Source organism: Rousettus aegyptiacus, unplaced genomic scaffold (assembly GCF_014176215.1).
Source record: "Rousettus aegyptiacus isolate mRouAeg1 unplaced genomic scaffold, mRouAeg1.p scaffold_m13_p_16, whole genome shotgun sequence".
Lineage (NCBI taxonomy): Eukaryota > Metazoa > Chordata > Mammalia > Chiroptera > Pteropodidae > Rousettus > Rousettus aegyptiacus.
The window spans coordinates 20,409,369-20,429,385 of record NW_023416291.1 but is presented as its reverse complement, the minus strand read 5'-3'; the positions used below and the strand labels follow the sequence as shown (position 1 = coordinate 20,429,385).

General features: G+C 49.2%; 1 protein-coding gene across 3 annotated transcripts in view; it reads left to right on the top strand.

The window, feature by feature from the left end:
- Nucleotides 1–17,799, top strand: part of SCARA5 (scavenger receptor class A member 5) — a 93,951-nt gene extending 76,152 nt beyond the window's left edge. The window contains exons 8-10 of one of the 3 annotated variants that reach the window (XM_016144650.2): nucleotides 8,958–9,155; nucleotides 15,162–15,300; nucleotides 16,620–17,799. In XM_016144650.2, the coding sequence (XP_016000136.2) occupies nucleotides 8,958–9,155; nucleotides 15,162–15,298 (335 nt within the window). In that variant the 3' untranslated portion in view covers nucleotides 15,299–15,300; nucleotides 16,620–17,799. Of the gene's footprint in view, nucleotides 1–8,957; nucleotides 9,156–15,161; nucleotides 16,182–16,619 lie in introns of those variants that run through there. The other 2 variants (XM_016144651.2, XM_016144649.2) reach the window with 2 other exon arrangements.
- Nucleotides 17,800–20,017: the final 2,218 nt, after the last annotated feature.

Genomic DNA, 20,017 nt, shown 5'->3' with positions numbered 1-20,017 from the left:
AATTCACCCAGAAAAATCGTCCTGCAGCAAACGCCGCTTCCAGTCCTGGCTGAAGCAGAATGGGGCATGCCAGAGGGAAAAGGAACGAGTGCGGTAGGGCGTGGTAAATGAGGTCGATAGCGGGGACCAGATGAACACGGGGCAGGGACAGAAGTGACAGTGAAGGCCTAAAACCCATGAATCAGAAAGCAGGTTGGCACGATGCTAGCTTTGGAAGTAGCAGGGGTGAGAGAGATCGAGATGGGACCCTAGGGAAGGGAGGGACTGGCTTCCCTCACTTCCATCATAATGAAAAGATAGATGCACAGAAGGAAAGAAAATACTCAGGAAACAGAACACTGGCTTATTTACTTAGTCAGCGAATATTTACTGAGCGTTTGCCAGGTACCAGGCCCTGGCTGAGGGCTGGAGAACCAAAGGTGGGTACGGCCCAGCCTCACCTTGAGGAGCTCACAGTCCAGCAGGTAACAAAAACACTCGATCACAGTAGAATGTGGTGCGGGTACAGTAGACATACATCCAAAGGCTAATTTGCCTTCTGTTATGGGGGTCAGTTGATAAGACGTCTTTGACCCAAGTCTTGAAGGGCAGGTTGCTGTCCAACAGGTAGATGTGGAAGGCGAAGTATTCCAGGTAAAGAGAATTATGCATGAAACAGCAGAAGGTTATTTGATAAACCCAAATAGTTTGACATGGCCAGGGTTCGGGATGTAAGAAACAAAAAATAAGGCCAGAGAGGTAAGTGGGGATCAGTAGTCAGGAGCTCAGGCTTGACCTCTGGGCACCAGGAAGCCAGTGTGGGCTGTAAGCAGGGGGTGACATGGCAGCATTGGGAGGTGACTAACCAGGGGGAGAACAAATCTGGGGCCGGAACCAAGGGGTAACGAAGCCTCAGCTGTTCTTGACGGCCCTTAACCCTGTGACCAGTGCCAGGCACAGAGTGTGTAGACGCTTCCTCTCCATGGAAAAGCCCATATTCCTTCCAAGTTCATGTTTCTCAGATGCTCCTGCTCTTTCTCTTTTCTGAGCTGTTCCCCCTTTAGAAAGTCCTGTTTTTCAGTAACACACTTCCCGAGAAGATGAGACATGAGATCTGGGGAGCAGCACGGGCCGTGGAGTAGCCATGCTGAGATCCAAGTCCCCTAATGACTCAGCCCTGAGGCCGGTCCCTCTGCCTTTCTGCACTGCGACTTCCTCTCCCCTGGTTCTCTGCAGAGAATGGGATCTGGCCTTCCAAACATTCCAGTTCGCCAAGAGCCTATCTTAAGCCTTCCAAAAACAGATCCAGTGACATTTCCTGAAAGCTTCCTAGTGACCCCTTCCAGGAGAGCGTTTACATTGCTATGTGCAGAAAACTGTTCCGTTCTGATTAATCCGTGGTGAGGGTGCCTGAGGGTTAGGAACGGCTGAGCTAGCGAGCCATGTTGCATTCACGTCTTATAAAAGGAAAGAGATTAGAGAGGTGAGCTGCAGGGTGGGCCGTGGCCAGGAAAAACTTCTTGGGCAGGAGAAAGGAAGCCCCCCGGGGGATCGGTGCTCTAGCGGTGCTAAAAGGTCACTAACGATCACTAATGCTTGTATTCTAAATATATACTAAGTGAAAGCAGGAACCGAGTGAAAGCCAAAACTTAGGGCTAACTGGAAGAAAATAAACACACCAGTGTTTGGAGTTTATGTTAAGAATTAGCAGCCAAGTGCGTAAGTGGAACCTGAGAAGGTTTGCCTTTTTAACTGTTCGTCTAGGAGGGTATTTCACGCTTGTGAGCGGAGGTAACCAGTTTGCTCCCTAAGCACCCATTCTTTTTATGGTGAGTGAGCGAGGGAGCCTGTCACATGCTGTGTCTCCATTTCCCTCCTCGCCCACAGTTAGCCCACACTGCTGTGCCCATCTTTTTAAGACGGGCCTGGAGGCAGCCCCGGCGACGGCTGGCGCTCCCAGTTCCCTGGCAAGCATGCGGTGGTCTCTGGTATTTGCCCCGCAAGAGACTCCTTGAGTGACACAAACCTCAGATTGAAGGTGAACAAGAATTTTCTACAAAAACAACGCCTTGGCATCGCTGAGGAATTGAAGCTTTGGTCTTTGATGTGGGTCTTGCAGCAAGAAGATCTTAAACTGAGACGTACTTTAAAACCAGGAATGGTTAAACGGTTTACGGTTTACGTAGAAAGCAATTCAAACAAACTCAGGAATTGTTCTTAATCCCCATGACCTTGCGCTCTACTCTTGGGATGGGAGGTGAGGCATGCCAAAGGCACTGCAGATTAAAATCGGGAGGTCCCCAGGGTGTCTTTTTGATGTAACTGAGACAGCGTTAGCTGCTGCTGCATTAACTTCACAGTGCCATTTGACAACGGAAAACACCCAGGAGGTGTGCTTGGACCCAGTTATCTGGATGGACTTACTTCCCCTGGCACTAGATCTCAACCTCTCTTCTAAAGAGTACTTTGTAGAAATGATGGAAGAAAGAGAAGATGAAGGAGGGAGGCGGACCCTGTGAACATTCCGGGAGGTCTTGTGGGTGCTGTGGTGGGAGGGGTCATGGTTAGTTTCCTCACTGACCCAGAGGCTGGGCGAGTCCCTAGCCCCAGCACCTCGGTCCTTCACCTCGACCTTTGGGGCTTATCTTGAGTTCAACGCTATTTCTTGAGAAGTGATCAGCCCAGTTCACTGAGCTTACGTATATTTTAGAGTAACTCTCTGTGATATGCGTGGTTATCCCAGATGGGGAAACTATTCTGAGAGGTTAAATTACTTGTCCAAGGTCATAGAGCTATAAAGTGGTCAACATGGTGCTAGAGGCAGGTCCTGTGTTCAAGGAATTGAAATATAGGCATGGGAGAGCGTTCTAGGCAGGTGTGTCAGACCTTGAACTTGAAGGAGCAGAACTGAAGAAACAGGGCAGGGTGGGGACAGCATGAGTGAAGGCCGAGGGTGTGAAAGAGCCTTCTTAGGAAAGGACACTGGTTCTAGTCGTGGTATGTGGAGGTAAAGGCAGTGGGTCCATGAAGCCTGTAGCGGGCTGCATGTAAACATGACACCTCCTCACAGCTATAGGTAGGCCTGAGAAAATGAGAGCTCAGCATCATTGACTTTCTCCAGGCTCTGCAGCATTTCTTTTTGTCCTAAAGACCTGTTGACTCTCACTGACCCCTTGTTACTCTTTGAGAGGCCCAGGAACAAAAGCAAGGCAAAGGACTCACCTCTGCCCTGGGCCACCCAGTAAATTCCTACAAATGGAGCCCTGAGCAGAGTTTCTGGGCATAAGCGATGTCCTCCCACTGCGATGGGGAGGGCTCCTGGTTTGGGGCTGGGCAGGAAAAGTGCTTCATTTATTATTTGATCAGAGACCTTTTTCTTGAACACCTACTCGGAGCCAGACAGCTATGAGCAGGGCATTAGAGAAACAAAATCAGCCAAGACTAACTCCCAGTTTCCAGTGAACATGCAATAAGGTTGGGAAGACCAACGGATGAGTCAACAGTTAAAACCAATCCAGCATGATGAATTAGGAGACATTTTTTGCTATCCTTCTACCTAGCAATATCCCAAGCACCCTGTGTGACCCCCAACCAAAGACATAGTACAGTGGTCTTGCTTGGCTGTGGGTCTAGAGACCCAGGTGTGACCACTTTATCACGTGACCTTGAGAAAGTCACTTTTCTTCTGTGAGTCTCAACTTCCTCACCTGTTAGATGACTATGATACCACCTGCCTTAGAGGAGGACTGTAAAGATCAAACGAGACCACCTAACAAAAGTGCTTTGAAGAGGCATCAAGCAGCATATTAAGAGCTTATCAAGTTTCCTAATTATCATTAGGAAATAGCATTTTATAAAGCACACCCACCAGCCAGACCACATTTTAAAAGCGATGCCCTCCCGCAGAGCCTGACCAGAAATTCCTTAGCTTGCTTGTGGGATGGCTCCTGTCCTTTCCATACGAACCGAACCGCATTCCCCTCCCCTGGGTTGTCAGGGAAAAGAGGAATGTCATGTCCAGAGAAGGACACAGCCCGATTTCCTCCGCCTCAGGGGTGCAGGGCCCCTGGGCTGCGGGCGGCTGGGGGCATAGGGAGTTCTTTCTTCGCAAGAGAATAAAAATTCAACTTCCTTAATGGGCAGCTGGTCCAGATTATCCCCTGGACTCGACTCTGCAGCTGCAGAAAATCCGAGCCTATTTTCCCAGCCCCATGTGTTTATTTCTGTTTTTCACAACTTCCTTTCTTTCGACTTGTTTCGCTTTGGCAGGGGCATGGACGTTAGGAAAACAGACCTAAAGGAGCCGCTTCCGGCTCAGGCTGGATTTCCCTCCTCCCCGGCTTTGGGACCCTTCCGACGCACAGCAGAGCAGGTTCTGAGGGATTTAGGGATCAGTTCTGTTTCGAGAGCCCCTCGAAGGGCTGCGAATCCCACTCATTCACTCGCTCATTCATTCATTCATTCATTCACTCACTCATTCAGTACAGCTACCGGGGCACTGCAGTGTGCCAGGCTTTTTGCCTGCAGGTGGAGCCACGAGTGGGAACCACGAAGGTGCCGTGGCTGTCAGTCTCACAGTGAGAACAGAGAGACCTGGAAGGGAGAAGTGCAGTGTAGTGTGTCTCGTACGTGGGGAGCGCATACTGGGGCCAGAGGTCAGGGACACCCTCCCAGAGGAGGCAGCATCTATGCGCCTAACTCACAAGGCCTGACAGCCTTGCGGCCGGGGCTCAATCCCAGATGCATCCCTTCAAACAGTGCTGGTCCACCCTGGCGGTGCCTTTACATCACAAGTGAACTGTCGGAGACTGTCCCCATTCAGGGGTACACTCTAAAGTGCCCGTTGTAGCAGCTGTGTGACCGTGGGCAAATTACTGGACTTTTCTAAGACTGTTTTCTCCTCTGTTCGGTGAGAGCCATAATAACTAACTCTTGGCACAATTACGAAGAATAAATGAGAAAATACATGAACGAAGCACGTTGCACAGTGTCTGACATGTAGTGGGACCTGAGTGTACATTTGTTTCCTTCACTGTCTATCATTGACTTGAAATCTCACTTGTGTAGCGCCCAGAACTTGGCTTTGTTGTGGCTGTGTTTTAGGGCAACTCAGAGCCAGGTGTAGACAAGCTCTGCAGGTAGTAGGCAATTCTAAGGCTACTCCAGCCCTGGAAACTAGTTCTGAGATGGTAGCCACTGGCCATTAAGCTGTCCTCCCAGACTGTCTGAAGGGCCAAGTAAGGAAGCTGTTCCCCTGATCGTGCTCCCACCAGATGCTGGAGAAAGACAGTGTCACTCTGCATCTCACTCCCCAATTATAGCACAAAACCTTAAGTGTACAGAGTAAAACAAGGTAGCGAATCATTGGATGGAAAACAAAAAACAAAAAAAAAACAAAAAAAAAAACCACTGGAGCCTCTTTGGAGATGCCTGCGCTCTATGAATGAAACCAGATGCTGGTTTTTAAATCCTGGAACGGATTTCGAGGAGATACTGTTGAGTTCCCGTCCATTCCCAGAGGCAGGATGAGCAGCTGTCAGGCCTGGAACAGAATGGAGAGGATTCCTGTGTTTGAAGTGAGAGGGAGGGCGCAAGCCCCTCCCAGCTCTGGGGCTCAGACAGGCAAAGCCAGAGGAGTCCAGGGTAGACCAGGCCTGCTTTGTCTAGGACCTTGCTTTTCCTACATATATATTTACTAGGCAAAGAAAGCAAAGAAACATTCACGTTGAGAAGAGGATCCTTCTCAGAACAAGAGATTTATAAGGTCTGTGCCAGGAGTCCCACAGTGGCCTCAGCCTCAGCACCACGTTCCTGGACCATTCCAGAGCTGCCTCGCTTAACAAATCACATCCAGCTCACGTTGAGAGCAGAAAGGTGCTGACATCAGAAGTCAGGATTCGGCTGATGCCCATGTCTCCCTCCCCTAATATGCTAAGGGGCCAGGAATTGTGCCCTGGGCAGAGCAGAGGACGTTAGGAGATTAATCCAATTGGAGGAATAAACTCCCCCCATTCCTACTCCTTAAGCAGCAGGGTTGCTTTGCAGAGAAGCTGTCTAGGATACATCCCTGCTCAGGATGCTGTATCCAAGCCATCCTTAGCAATCATGAAGAACTTTCAGAGCTGACCTACACGTTGCTGGGCAAAGCAATGACTGGCCAGGGGTGGGAGCTCACGGTGAGAGGTGCCCATGATGTTCCAAGCCCTTGACAAGTACTATTGCTCCCAACTGCCACCACTGCACCCATTTTAAGAAGAGGGTAGTATAGAGAGGTCACATCTGGCTAATATAGAGGAATCAGCTCTAGCCTCTTCCCACTCTTCCCTATTACCTCTCCACAGGGATCACCACCACCCTGTTTTCCTCCACCCAAATTCCCAAATCCACCCCGGGCCCAGGAGGCAAGTAGCTAAGCAGCTCTTAGATGGGTGTGTGGGATTCGCAGGTGCTCTCTTTAGGTATTTTTGCTGGCAAGGACCAGAGACCCATTGGGTCACTTCGATGGGTGGACTTGTCGTAAGGACACCTGGGAAAACTTTCGAAGATCAGGATCCATAATACAAGTGGGCCTTGCAGAGCGTGGGATGGGAAGGTCATCCAGATCCAGGGCAGTTCCGGGGCCACAGCACCCGGGGTTCATGTCTTCCCACTCGAGCGTCTTGTCTCCAGCATGGCTCGATAATTCCGCTGCCCCTGCCTCTTTGTGCTTCCGCTTCGGCTCAGCTCTCTCTGTTTCCCTCAGCTCAGCTTCCTCAGAGCATCTGGGTGGTCCTGCTTAGCGCCATGCGAGGGTTGGAAAAGCAAGTAGCACCACACACTGAGTAATGGTGACATCTGTGGCTTTGATTTCAAGGGCCTCTTCTCTGTTTGCTTTTCTGTGTAAACGGGGGGAACCTCTGACCCCTAATCTGGGGCAACAGGAGCTAAAAACAGAGGCCCTACCCTGTAAACATCGGGGTGTACGAGGAAAAGTTCTGCCCAAATGCCCTGTCCAAGATGGTGCCTCCCTTCACCCCCCATTTCCTTTCTGCGCCTCTGTTTCCGTCTGCGCACGCGTCGATACTTGGCCGTAGTTACAGTTGTATTTGTTTTTTAGTTTTATTGCTAGTCCTTCCATCTAAATATTGTTCATGGACGTGCCCACAGCTCCTAGAATAGGGTCAGGCTCCTAAAAGATGGTCAGTCACTTCTTTGGCTAGAGGAAGACATGAACAGAGCACGTTCAGGCTGTCCAGGGCCGAGAGAATAAGGGAAAACGTCTGAACGCCAGTCCTGACTGCCCGCGCCCCGCCCCCTCCCCCAGCCTCTTCCTATTATTTTGACCCGACACCCCGAACTCCACCTGGGCTGCTCAGAACCACAGCACCCTCCCGCCACTTTCCCTCTCCTTATGACCCCACTCTGAGGCTCCTGTCGGAGGCGTCCCGGCCTGATGTGGCCTGCTGCCGCTGTGACAGGGTGCTGACAGAGGCGAGGCAGGTCTGTGAGAAATCGAGGCTGACATCTCAGCCTCAGCCAACCTCCCCAGGGCCAAGCCCCCAGCCAGGGGCCGGGCAGGCCTCATTTGCTGCTGCTGGCTCCAGGTTAGCATGTCATTGCCGCTCCAGGGGGCGGTTCTCTGTTTCAGACCTGGCCTCTGCATTCCAGCTTCTCTCCAGGTTTTCCTTCTCCAGGATTTCTGTGTTCTCTTGCTCATCCCTCGCAGCCTTTTTTGACAACCTGGTGGGAGCTTATGTATGGGGAGAATGGTGAGAGATGCAGGAAGCATAGAAAATGACATTAAACATTTTAAGGAGCCTTCCAAAGGCTCGTTAGCATTTTGGGAACGGTGTAGTTTTCTGGTGACTTCTTTAGCTTCTCTGTACAGAATATTCCCGGGTTTCCCCAGCCCAGGCAGCACGTAACAGGCTCATGGCCAGTTCTGATCCTTCCCTTTCTCATGTGGCACAGATGTGGGGTTTATTAATCCTGCCATCTCCCCAAGAGGCCTACGAAGGTCTTCGCTAAATCACAGACATTAGCACTGGGAATCCCCCCAACCCACATGGCCAAAAAAAGAAAGAAAAAGTCATCCAAAGCTGCAGTACGTACGGGGAGCAGAACTCCATCAGATTCGCTGTTTTCTCTGGCAGTTCACAAAGCGGTTTTTCTGTCACTCACTCATCACTTCGCCACACCCCCTGTACACTGTCCCCACCTCCGCCCTACGTGTTCCAGGTGAGTTCTAGCTGCACAATAGACAGCTTGGACCTCTTCCCCGGCCTTGGAATCCCCGAAGACTGGCACGGAAGGAACATTACAGATCATCGAGTCTTGTCGCTCCCAGCGCCAGCCTGCACACGCGTATTATCGCAAGGTTGTTTGGGCACTCGTAAAACATTCAGATCCCTGACCGCTGCCCGCAGGATTCTGAGCCTGTAGGTCTGTGTGGGCCCAGGAGCCTGCGTTTTTACGGGCAGCTCACAGGGGATTTTTAGGGTAGTGAACTATTCTGTGACACTCTAATGGTGGCGATGTCGTTGTACGTTTGTCTAAACCCACAGAATGTACAACGGCAAGAGCGACCCTAACGTAAACTACTAACTCTGGGCGATAATGACATGTCAATGTAGGTTCGTCGATTGCAACAGATGCGCCCCTCGGGGAGGGATGTCGACAGTAGCGCAGGCTGTCATGTTGGGGGCAGGCGATATGTAGGAAATCTCTGTACCTTCCTCTCAATTTCGCTGTGACCCTGAAATGAAAAAAAGAAAAAAAAAAGTCTATTAAAAGAAAATAAAACGTGGAGGAAAGAAGGCTGCTAAGGGGCAGGGGTAATGCACCATGATTTCTGCTGGCCACACTTTTGGCCGTGGCCGTAGCCCCAGCCCCGTCTGTCTTCCCTACACTGGAGGCGGTGAGCTGAGGGGAGTCAGGGCAGGTCCCCGGGTGTGGGGGGGCGTGTCCGGAGCAGAGCAGTGACTGTGAGCTGCTTCCAGCAGGTGGCTTGGAGGCGTTGATGATCCGGCTGGTGAACGGCTCGGGCCCGCACGAGGGCCGCGTGGAGGTGTACCACGACCGGCGCTGGGGCACGGTGTGCGACGACGGCTGGGACAAGAAGGACGGGGACGTGGTGTGCCGCATGCTGGGCTTCCGTGGCGCGCAGGAAGTGGCCCGGACAGCTAGGTTCGGGCAAGGTAAGGCGCTCCAGAGTAAGAGGTCGCAGGGAGAGGGCCCAGGAGCCCTAGGGCTGGTCTCCTCTCCGAAGCGCACGTCCCCTGGGCAGCGGTCCTGCCAGGCGTCACCTGGCCTCTGCTCAGATACTTCCTGCAATGGGACGCTCACTGTCCCCCCAGGCAAGCCTGTCCGTTCAGACAGCTCTGATTGCTAGAACATTCTTTCTTTGCCCAACCCACTGTGCTAAATGGCTTCGGGGTCTTGTGGTATGGCATGAGAGGAGGGGCCAAGGTGTTCTTTCCAGACAGGGCAATGGAGCCAGGTCACGTCCAGCTGGCCGTGGAACCCTCCACTCCTCACCGCCACCTTTCTCCTCATCTCCACTCTGGGCTGTTGCAATTCTTGTTCAGAATCTTGTCCCTTAGATCTTAGTCGCTGTTACAAACTGAATATTTGTATCTACCCCAAATTCATATGTTGAGATCCTACCCCCCAACGTGATGGTACTAAGAGATGGGGCCTCTGGGAGGTGATTAGGTCATGAGTGGAGCCCTCGTGATGGGATTAGTGCCCTTATAAAAGGGACCCCCGAGAGTTTCCTCAGCCTCTTTCTGTGAGGCTGCATGGAGAAGTCAGTAGTCTAAACCCGGAAGAGGGCCCAGGACACCATCTGCTGGCGCCCTGGTCTTAGACGTCCAGCCTCCAGAACTGTGAGAGATAAATTTCCATTGTGTATAAGCCACTCAGCCTATGGTACTTTGTTACAGCAGCCTGAACAGACTAAGACCATCACACTGACTGAAAGTGACTTTTGGAGAAGTCTGTTGTGACAGCTGGTGGAGAGTGAGCACTTGACCCCACACGTATTAGCCTCTCTACTGAAAGGTCAGAGTGCACGGGGAGTTCAGAGGGTCCAGCTCCCCGGAGGGCAGCCCCCTGGGTCAGAGCACTTGCCTCGCACTTGAAGCTTTGGGCTGGATTTCATCCTGTTTTCTTCAAGAAAAATTGCCGTTTTTGTTTGTGTAAGGAACAAAAACAGTGGGAACGGCCCTCTCTGTTCAATGTTTGAGTCTAGTGAGAACTTCTTCCTGGTAAGTGGAAGTTAAACATTTGGAAGAGAAAAATCCTTAACTCGTAGAGAAGCCAAATTGACCATTTGAATGTCAAGGGCGGCATTAGCCTAAAACTGAGACTTCGTGGCCTCTTCCATTCCCCCTTGGTTTTTATATCATAGGACAGGTGGAGAAGTTCTAAAATTGCCATGTGATTCTTTAAACTAATCAATGGGAAGCCGGATTGCTTCCATGTACACATCAAATTTGGACTGGTATTTCCCTATCGCAGTCCAATAATTTATGACTTGTGATATTTGAGACCTGACCTTGAAAGGTAGGCAGGCCAGACATTATGAATGGGACGGCACACAGGGGGCCGTGGGGGCCCAGGAAGGGGGAGGGACCGAGCCAGCCATGCTTTCTCACAGCCCTCCCTGCACTCCTTTCTTTCTGAGCAGTTTCTAGGTACCTTCCATGGGCCAGACACTGGGCTCAGTGCTGAGGCACAGAGCTAAGTAAACCTGATCTCTGACCTCAACATGTTTCGTTTAGAGGTGGAGGCAGACGTATTTATAGATCCTAAGCAGCGTCATAAGGACTGTCGTACCATAAGCGGCTGATGTGGCCGAAGGGAGGGAACGCTCACCCTTTCGGGCAGTGGGCAGGGCTGTGCATCAGGGGCAGACACTCTCGGATCACAGCCTCCTACCCCACTGGTGCCCCAGCTGTGAACCCCAGTGCCCACTCCTCAGCCCCACCAGGTCTCCCAAGCCCTCAGCCCCTCCCTCCACTGGCTCTGGTTCTTTCTGGATGTGCTTCCTGCCTTGCCGGCCAGGACCAAAGGCCTGTCCCTCCTCCCACTCTCACCCACTCCCCTTACCCTTATCTGGTCCCCTTATTTTCCTGGGACCTATAGATTCTACCAGTGTCTACCTCTCCTGGAATTTATCCTCTCCTCTTTATTCTCACTGCCCCTGCCTTAGGAGCTCAGCCAAGGTGGAACAGTGGTTAAAAGCTCAGGTTCAGAGTCAGCCCCAAGTTCGAATCCCACATCTGCCACTTACTAGCTGGTGACCCAGAGCAGATTTCTTAACCCCTCCAAGCTTCAGTCCTTCCACTTCTGAAAAATATTGCGAGGATCAGGTCTGGTTCCCTTAGCTTAGTCCCCGAGGCTCTTCCTCATCTGCCTCCTGCCTCCGTCTCACCTTTCGGCCATAGGTTTCCACCTGCGTTCTCTGAACTTGCAGAGCTGTTTCATGTCTCTTTTCTTTGCATGTGCCGTGTCTTCTGTCTGGAATGCCTTTCCCTCCTTCTTCATCTACCTAATTCCTATTCGGCTTTTAAAGTCAGCTCGTTATTACCTCCTGAGAGGAACGATGCTGGTTCCTTTTAATCCCCTCTGCACCCTCCCCCCTACCCCATTCTATGCTATACTCCCAGAGTGTTTGCGTGTGTGTGTGTGTGTGTGTGCACGCACACACGCACGCATGTCTCTATCATAGCACCTCTCATACTCTCTGATCTCTGATAAATGTGTGAGCATCTTGAGCCTTTATACATCCAAAACCCAGAACTGTGCCTAGGACATAATCTCTACTAGATAAATATGAGAGAGAAGGAAGGGCGAGAGGGAGGAAAAGAGAGGAAGAAACTTCTGCACCTGCCTAACCTGAATCCTCCCCAATTCAATGAAGTACCAATCCCTGGCAGTTCTCTCACTGGTCTGGCACCATAAATTTCCTGGACGGGGCTTAATAATGAAATTATCAGTTTCCCTGGGGAAAAGTAAGGAAAGACACCAATGAGAGCAAGTTGGGGGTGTTTTTTTAATTTTAAATTGGCCCAAGAGCTGTGGGAGAGGGAGCGAATGTGGATATGGAAGATGACCGGGCGATGGCTAGAACAGGGTCAAAGAGGAGATGCGTGGGAGCGAATCCAGCACAGCTGGGAGTTAGGCTTGGACCTGCAAAGAAAATCTTTCTGTGAACCAGGCGAACTGGAGGTGGAGGTGGGTCCAAACACAAGCAGACTTGTAGGTGGCAGTGGATGGATAGACTTGGGAGTGTTCACTTCTAATCATTTCATTTTACCCTTTTTTCTAAGATAAAATTCGAATACTGGGAGATGGTTTAGTGCTTAGTGCAAGACTCAGCAAACATTAAAGAGCCTGGTAGTAAATATTTTAGGCTTTGTGGGCCAGATGGTCTCTCTCATAATTAGTCAATTCTGCGGTTGTAGAATGAAAGCAACCATAGACAAAATGTAATCAAATGGTGGGGCTGTGTTCCAATAAAACTTTACTTACGAAAGCAGGCAGTGGGCCTCATTGGTCCAGGATTTGCCTCCCATCAGCTTGGTATGTGTGCTGCATACTGTGTACTGTGGTTCTATAAGGAATAAGGACTGGATTGGCTGGATATCAGAGGCCTGGGTCATGATCTCTTCCCCTTAATAGTTGTAGGACAAGTCACTTAATCTTTCTGAATCCTCAGTTATCCTATCACTTAAATATCTGTTTAGTATCTGGAGCCTCAGATATCTTAAATATCTGTTCAGTAGCTGTCCTACTGATCTCTGTGTGAGGCTCCGATGAAAGCCTGTTGGATTCAGTATAATTCATTCTTTCTTTTACTATAACTCTAAATAAACTACAGAAGCCTACAGTTAGTTCCATGAAGCAGAAATTTTTGTCATCATTGTTTTAACTTTTTCTACTCAGTTATGTAGTCTAAACATTCAGAATACTGCTGAGCATGAAGTAGGCCCTTAAATATTTGTTGAATGAATGGTAAAGATAAAATAAAATATTCACTGTCTCACCTCAACAATATCACCTTCAAACAGCCTCCACTGCTCTCAGTGTCAGAGGACCTGGCCTCTACTCCCAATTTTGCCCCTCCCTCCCAAGATAAAATGTCAGCCTGTTGCTCAGTTTTTCTGATCTGTAAGATGGGGTGGGGGCTAACTACCCTGCTCTCCTGATAGAGCTTTGTTAGGGAGCTCAAAGAGAGAACTCGTGTGGAAGTGCAGACCTGATCTCAGGCAGGCCTTCCCGGACCTGCACGCATTCATGAATTATGGAGGTCTTGTTAAAATGCAGGCTTTAATTCAGGTCTGAGTGGACCCAAGACTCTGCATTTTTAAACAGCTCCCAGGTGATGCTTTTGCTCTTGGTCCTCAGGCCACACTCTAAGCCATCAGAGGTCAGTTTTGGAGCTAAAGCGATGATGGGTACCAGAGTCATGGGAGTTCTTGCCTCTCTGAAATGACGAGGCACAGAGGTGGTTTTCAGGCTCACTGGCCCCTCACCTCCGGGCTGTGCAGTAACTACAGGTATTCAGTGCCACTGATTTAACGGCTCTGCTCTCATTTTATTTGCTCTTCCATGACAGAAGATTAGCGAGGACTTCCTGGCTAAACACCAACTAGGGTTGGTGTTGCTCTGTTGGCATTTGGGCTCATAACTTTGAGCCGCTTCTGTATTCGTCAGTCTCCTTTATTTGCTTCTTTTATTTGTTTTAGGTGTGACTAATTCCACAGAGCTCTTGGGTTTATAGCCTTTTCCTGGCTAATTTGTAAACTGCTGTTTTCCGTGAGACATTTAATGTGCGAATTATTGCTCAGCCTCGAAGGGTTTATTGTGTAAGAGGCACAGGGTATCCAGCCAGGGAAGAGGTTCTGGTGGAGAAAAAACATCCAAGAAGACAGAGGAAGGAGGCCCTTCCTCCCATCTCTGTCCCCGAATTCACTGCTCAGCAGTCCCGTAACAACGGATGCTATAAATCACTGCATAACAAAGGTACTAACTAGTTCATTTGGTAGAATTAGTAGGCAGCAAAATGGTTTAGATGTTCCCTTGCCATTCTTGGTAAAGGGTTTCTCCCATGCAGTTCGAGAGTGAGTGGTGGGTTTAAGGGTTTAATAGTCAGTGCCGACAATTCCTCTAAAAGGGGAGATTGGCTGCTTGGACATGGGACAGGGAGGAGGCAGGGTTAACGTCGAAATATGGGGACTACTTATTACCTCATTTCACTTGCTCAGGTTGACACAGCCAGTAATGTCGAAACCCAGTTTATGACCTCTAACCACATGCTTTTGGGTACTGGCTCATAGTCCTAACAAGTTAGGGTTTTGGAGGGACTAACCATCCCATGTTACCCAGAACTTACCCGGTTTTAGCATCAAAAGTCTCACACTGAGGAATTCCCTCTCAGCCCCCGGATGGGGCTGGGACTTGAATTGAGGTCTGTCCTACTAGTGCAAAGCCCTCCTCCTTCTGTACCAATGCATCTCACACTTCCATCCGTGACCACTTAGTTAAAAGGTGATTCTGGCTCAATAAGTCCTGGGCAGGACCCAAGGTTCTGCCTTTCTAACAAAGTCTGGGTGATGCAGAGGTTGCTGGACCAGAACCACACTTTGAGCAGTGATGCTCTAAGCATTGCTTCTATTGGAGATCTGAAGCTCAGTCATCCTTCCAGAGGGCTCCCAAATGGGTTCTCACTGTCTGGGCCTGGTACAGCCATTGACCCAGGGAACCCACAAGAACCATGGGTGATGGTGCTGCCAGTTCGTCAGCGTGGGCTCCAGGTGACTTCTGTTACAGACCACTCCCCTCTCCACTGACCCCTCTGACCTCTGAGAAATTCTTCATTTCCTCTTGGAGCCTTACCCATCTGCCCTATTTCCCTGACATTTATTGAGGGACCTCAATGCCTGATACATAGGAGATAGTCAGTAAATACTACCAGCAGCACTATCAATTATTGTTATTCTGCCTTCATGAAACTGAGCCTAGAAAGTATTTGCTCTTGGTAGGGTGGAGAGGGCAGATGGGAACCACGAGATTTGAGAATCGCCAGCACGGCCTGGGACAGCCTGGTCAAGGACAGATGTAGCAACGCTCCCGTTTCTCTTCTTTCCTGCTCTCTTGCATATCTGCTAAGAAACGGTGTTCACTTGTCTCTACAGGCACAGGGAGGATTTGGATGGATGATGTCGCCTGCAAAGGCACAGAAGACACGATCTTCCGCTGCAACTTCTCCAAATGGGGGGTGACAAACTGCGGACATGCTGAGGACGCTGGGGTGACGTGCAACAGACTCTGAAAGTGGGCACAGCCAAAGTCCAGGCCCTGCTGCCTAGCCTCTTCCCTGCATTTCTTGGGTGGGGGCATCGCCTGGGGCTCCTCTGACCACACCTCTTCTCTGCCCAGTCCAGCAGCCCCCTACCCCTATCCCTATCCCAGGACCATGGTGGCCTATGGTCATTCTCCTTTTGGACATCTGCTCAAAAGTATAACTGTGGGGTCTACCGCCTGTCTCTCCCTTCCACCAGAGTCCCGCTCATGGAGCCCTGGACAGCTGGATCGCCATTTTGCCCCGCCTCCTAAACACCATGCATCAGGCCTCAATATCCATGTTCCCTTTGGTCTGTTAGTTACGGACAAATGCTCTTGAGAGTATGTGGGAGATAAATGCTGCCATGGAAATGGGAGACAGATATAACAGATCGTTCACTTTTCAGATAATTCCCAAATCTTAGGCCACAAGTTTTGACATCTTTCTTACTAGCAAGAGACAATACCGAATAATGAATATTCATTCATTTTTTCTTCTTTACTCTGCACGCTTTCGTTAGTTTGGGGGAGTGACACAGAGGAGAGGCCAGCTGTAGGAGAGGGAAGGAAATGCAGGTCACCTGCGTGAATTAACCTGGATTCAGAGAAGCTCAAAGCACTGCTTCCATCAGAGAGGGTTTGGCGAAGGGGAGTGAAACTAACATTTATTGAATGACTACCATGTGTGGTACATAATATCTCGAGTGCTAAATTCATTTATCCACTTTACAGTTCTACGAGGCATGTTATCTGAAGTAAGTAAGACCTTACCTCCAAGTAGCATTCAACTGCCCCATTCACCTGGCCTATAAGTCATAAAATTGAGAATGACTGAGACCATTGCTTCCACCTGAACCTTTGTGTGTCTTTGCTAAGTGTGAGCAAGAATCCTGGATGCAAGATCTGTGCGACTAGGTCACATACTCCAAAACCTATAGGGGATGAACGTATGATCAGACATGACTGGCATCTAGGCCAACCATCCACATGAAGCCAAGGTGGTTTGGAGAGAGACCAATACTCTGGCAGTCAGGGTTACAGCCAAGTCACCTGTGTCTCGGAGCTGTTTGGAGGTGATGATATTGGACCTTCCTAGCCTCTTCGGGTGTGATCCTGGGTTCAGGAGAACACATGCCCTGATGGGTCCTATAGAAGTGGAAGGAAATAAGGATTCCTTATAATTTCCGAGGGGAGGCCCTGGGCCTCTCCAAATCCTCTATCTGTACCCCTCTCCTAGTGATAGGAGATACAGTTGACCTTGTGCTTTTGGCACAAGGAGAAGGTCCAAATGGGCCATCTATGTGTTTCAGGACTAGGGGAGCTACCTGGCAGCGAGGGAGAACAGACCCACCTCATCTGCGGGAGTCACAAACTCACAGGCCTTGGATGCACCGTCACCTGTCATATGAGCCTCAGCCTGCCTGGGGAAAGTGACCCTTGGGACCCTGCGGGTGTGGGACCAACAGAGTTCCTGGCTGACAACTAAACCAATATGTGTAATTGGTTGTTCTTTTTTAAAAATACGCTTGTTATTCATTAATGTCCTAATGATCAGAGATTCTCCTTCTGACCAATTGCTATGTTTACATAATACGCATGTACTCATGCATTTTTTTCCAGAGCCAATATAGGTATGCATATATAAACATGGCACTGTTTACTGCATAGCTCAGCACATTGTAAAGTTTGTATTATAAAAAAGAACACTAAAGGTGGAAAGATGTAACATTGAATAAAATAGATTCCCAAGCTGGTTCTGGCAAAGAACCCAGTCACAGCCCCAATGAAGACTCACATAATAACATTCTTGGTCTTTTCATTTGGGAAAACACAAGACGTGTTTTATATCAAAAATGATGCTGGTAAGTGTTTGAACCTGAAAATAAAAGTCTACTAGTTTACATTCCTACTTAAGAGGACATGGGAATCACCATGGACCTATATTTCAGGGACTGAAGGAAATTAGGCCTGGCCTAAAATAAATCAGACCTTTTGTAAGAAAGAATTTCAATAAAGCTAAAAACATGTCACTGACAAGCTTTGCATCACATTCTTTCTCATGGGAACCCAGCGAAGATGGGGAAGACTGGCGAGGATTGTGTGGTGTGATCATTTCTCAGTGGGGATTGTGGGAGAATGGACATCTTATGAGAAGCTGCCTTAATACTTCTGAAGGGCAATTAACAGCATAGACCAAAAACATGGCGGAACATGATGTATCAAGAATTGTTTGGTCACCTAAAAAAAAGGTCCCAAGCCACAGAACAATAACCAAGACCTCACGTATAATAGAATTGCTTTATGGTCAATAAAGAAAAAAAACACTGATTTCCTCACATCTCCAGAGTTTTTCCTTAGGGATGCGCTTCCATTCGGAGTTCTGTTCACATGTAAGAGGATCATCCAGAGGTAAGTACGAGGTCTGTGAAGTCATTGGAGCTCATCACCTAATGAGAGGCAGGACTTCCCAAGCTTAGGGCCTGAGTGTGCATGTGGATGGCCCAGGCCACTGCACAGTTCTGGCTACATAGTCACAGCTGGCGCCTCTAGGAACATCTAATGGCCCCAAGTTTGCTGTGGGCCACGATAATTTGCTAAAGGAAGTCCACAGAAAAACTGACTTCTGGAATCCACGAAGGAGGCATCCCGTTTTTCTCCTCTAAAAAGCCTGGTGGTGCCCACCCCCAAGTCGTCATGGTTCCCGTCCATGGAGAGGGGCAGCAGCCTCCCTTTTGCTGCCCTCTCTAACGTCTACGAGGCACTACGAATGCCCTCATCTCAAATGCGTGTGAGGAACAAGCTTTGGGGCCTACGTGTGCTGTGGTTAAACCACCCACTGCAGTGGACTTGATGTATGGAAGGGAGTTAGAACTTTCTCTGCTATAGGCACCACATCGTTTTATGACAGTTATTCTAACATTCCTATAAAAACGTCAAATGTGTGAATCTCATGTCTTTCTCTTCCTAGAAGAGTTTCCCCTCGACCCTCCATAGAACATTCCTCCCTCTTCCCTCCTTTTCCAATTCTTCCCCTTGACTTTTTGAAACTAAGATGAGGTTCTAACTGAGTGGAGCTTTGTCATTTATCCCTCTCCACTGGCCCACTCCCAAATTAGAACAAGCTGAGGCATTTTCCGGAAGGACTTTCAGCCCCCTGGATAATTCTCTCACTCTGTCTAGAGGGAAGTTGCACGATTCCCAGCGCTGTGTGAGCTCTAGTAATGGTGCTTCCTCAGAAGTTGTTCTAGCCAGCCTCACGGGGTTCACACAGATTGTTGTCGGTGTTCAGCCGACAACTCAAGGGAACCTTATCCATCTTTCTGGAACTTCCTCTGTGTAGCTCTCTACTTTCAAATACTGTGACCTGTGAATTCCAGCCGCTTTGGCCTCCCCTCTCTCCAATCTTTGTCTCCTTGCCTTGGTGAAATGGCTGGACTCTGGGCTCCCCTCGCTGTGCCTCAGTTGGACAGAAAGTCTGCCCAGAGTGGGCTCACCTCGCTTGTTGCCTTTTCTTAAGGGTCACAGTCTTATGCTACCTATGTCCAATGTCTGAAATTATATGTTTCAGGTATTTTGGACAATTTGCTAGTTATGACAGAGGGAGAATAATTCTGGCAAGTACTCGCTCATGGCCTAAAGTTCTTCCCACGGGTATTTTCTAGTCACAGGAAATCATAAGGGAAGAGACTTTATTGTTAAAACACACTCCATGTGAGGATTGGGCAGGGACCAGCTCTGGAAAGAGCATCTTCATGTGGGGAGGGGGCTTCCCCCTCACATTCTCTCATGGCCCCCACCCATAAGACTCCTTTCAAAGGACAGCCACGGGGCTATTGCTTGTTTCTCCTTCGTGCTGGCTGAGTTAAGCTAAGGATGAGCAACAAGGAAATAATATCAGAAAAATGCAAACAGCTTTAAAACAGATAAATCTCCAAAACAGAAGTCTTAGACCCTTCAATAACTACTTGAGTTCTGGTCCCAAGTTGCTGGTAAGAATGTCCTGGCTCCCGGCCTGACCCGCTTCCCTCTCGGCCCCACCTATGTCCACGCCATGGGTGTTTTCTTATTTCCCATCTCGCATTCTCCTCAGCACATAGAAAAGAATGTGCTGACTCTGCCGTCTGCCAGGGCGGCAGTCACTGAGGAAGCGTTCCGGGTCTGAGGGACAGACCTTATCCTTCTGCCATTGACTGATTCAGATCAGTTTTAATGGGCACGGCGAATCACCTTTCTCTCCCTATCCCATGGCCTATCCCCACAGGGGAATGGATTTGCCCTTCTTTCATTTATATGGCCGTTTAATAAGTATTATTGCCATGTGCAAAGCCCCATAACTTGGAACAGGAGATACCAGACTGATTGGGTCCCTGCTCTCATGAAACTTGCGTTCCAGCTCTAATCCTTTTCACAGAATTCCAGTATGACAGTAAGCACACATGAGCAATAATATACAACAACAGGAAATACCTAGGTAAAAGGAACAATAGACAGCGGCTGCGTCTTAACCTACTTATACGAAACACAAACAACTCAGTTGTTTAAAAATATTTGTAAAATATCAACTTCATTGCTAGTGAGTTAACAACCCGTGGCTCTGATTTTATAAATAATCAATAATAGGAAAGGGAGATAATTGAACACTAAAAATATAAGCCCGTTCATTCAAAATGGTGTTAGTGGCTCATGTGACAGAAACAATAGCTAATGT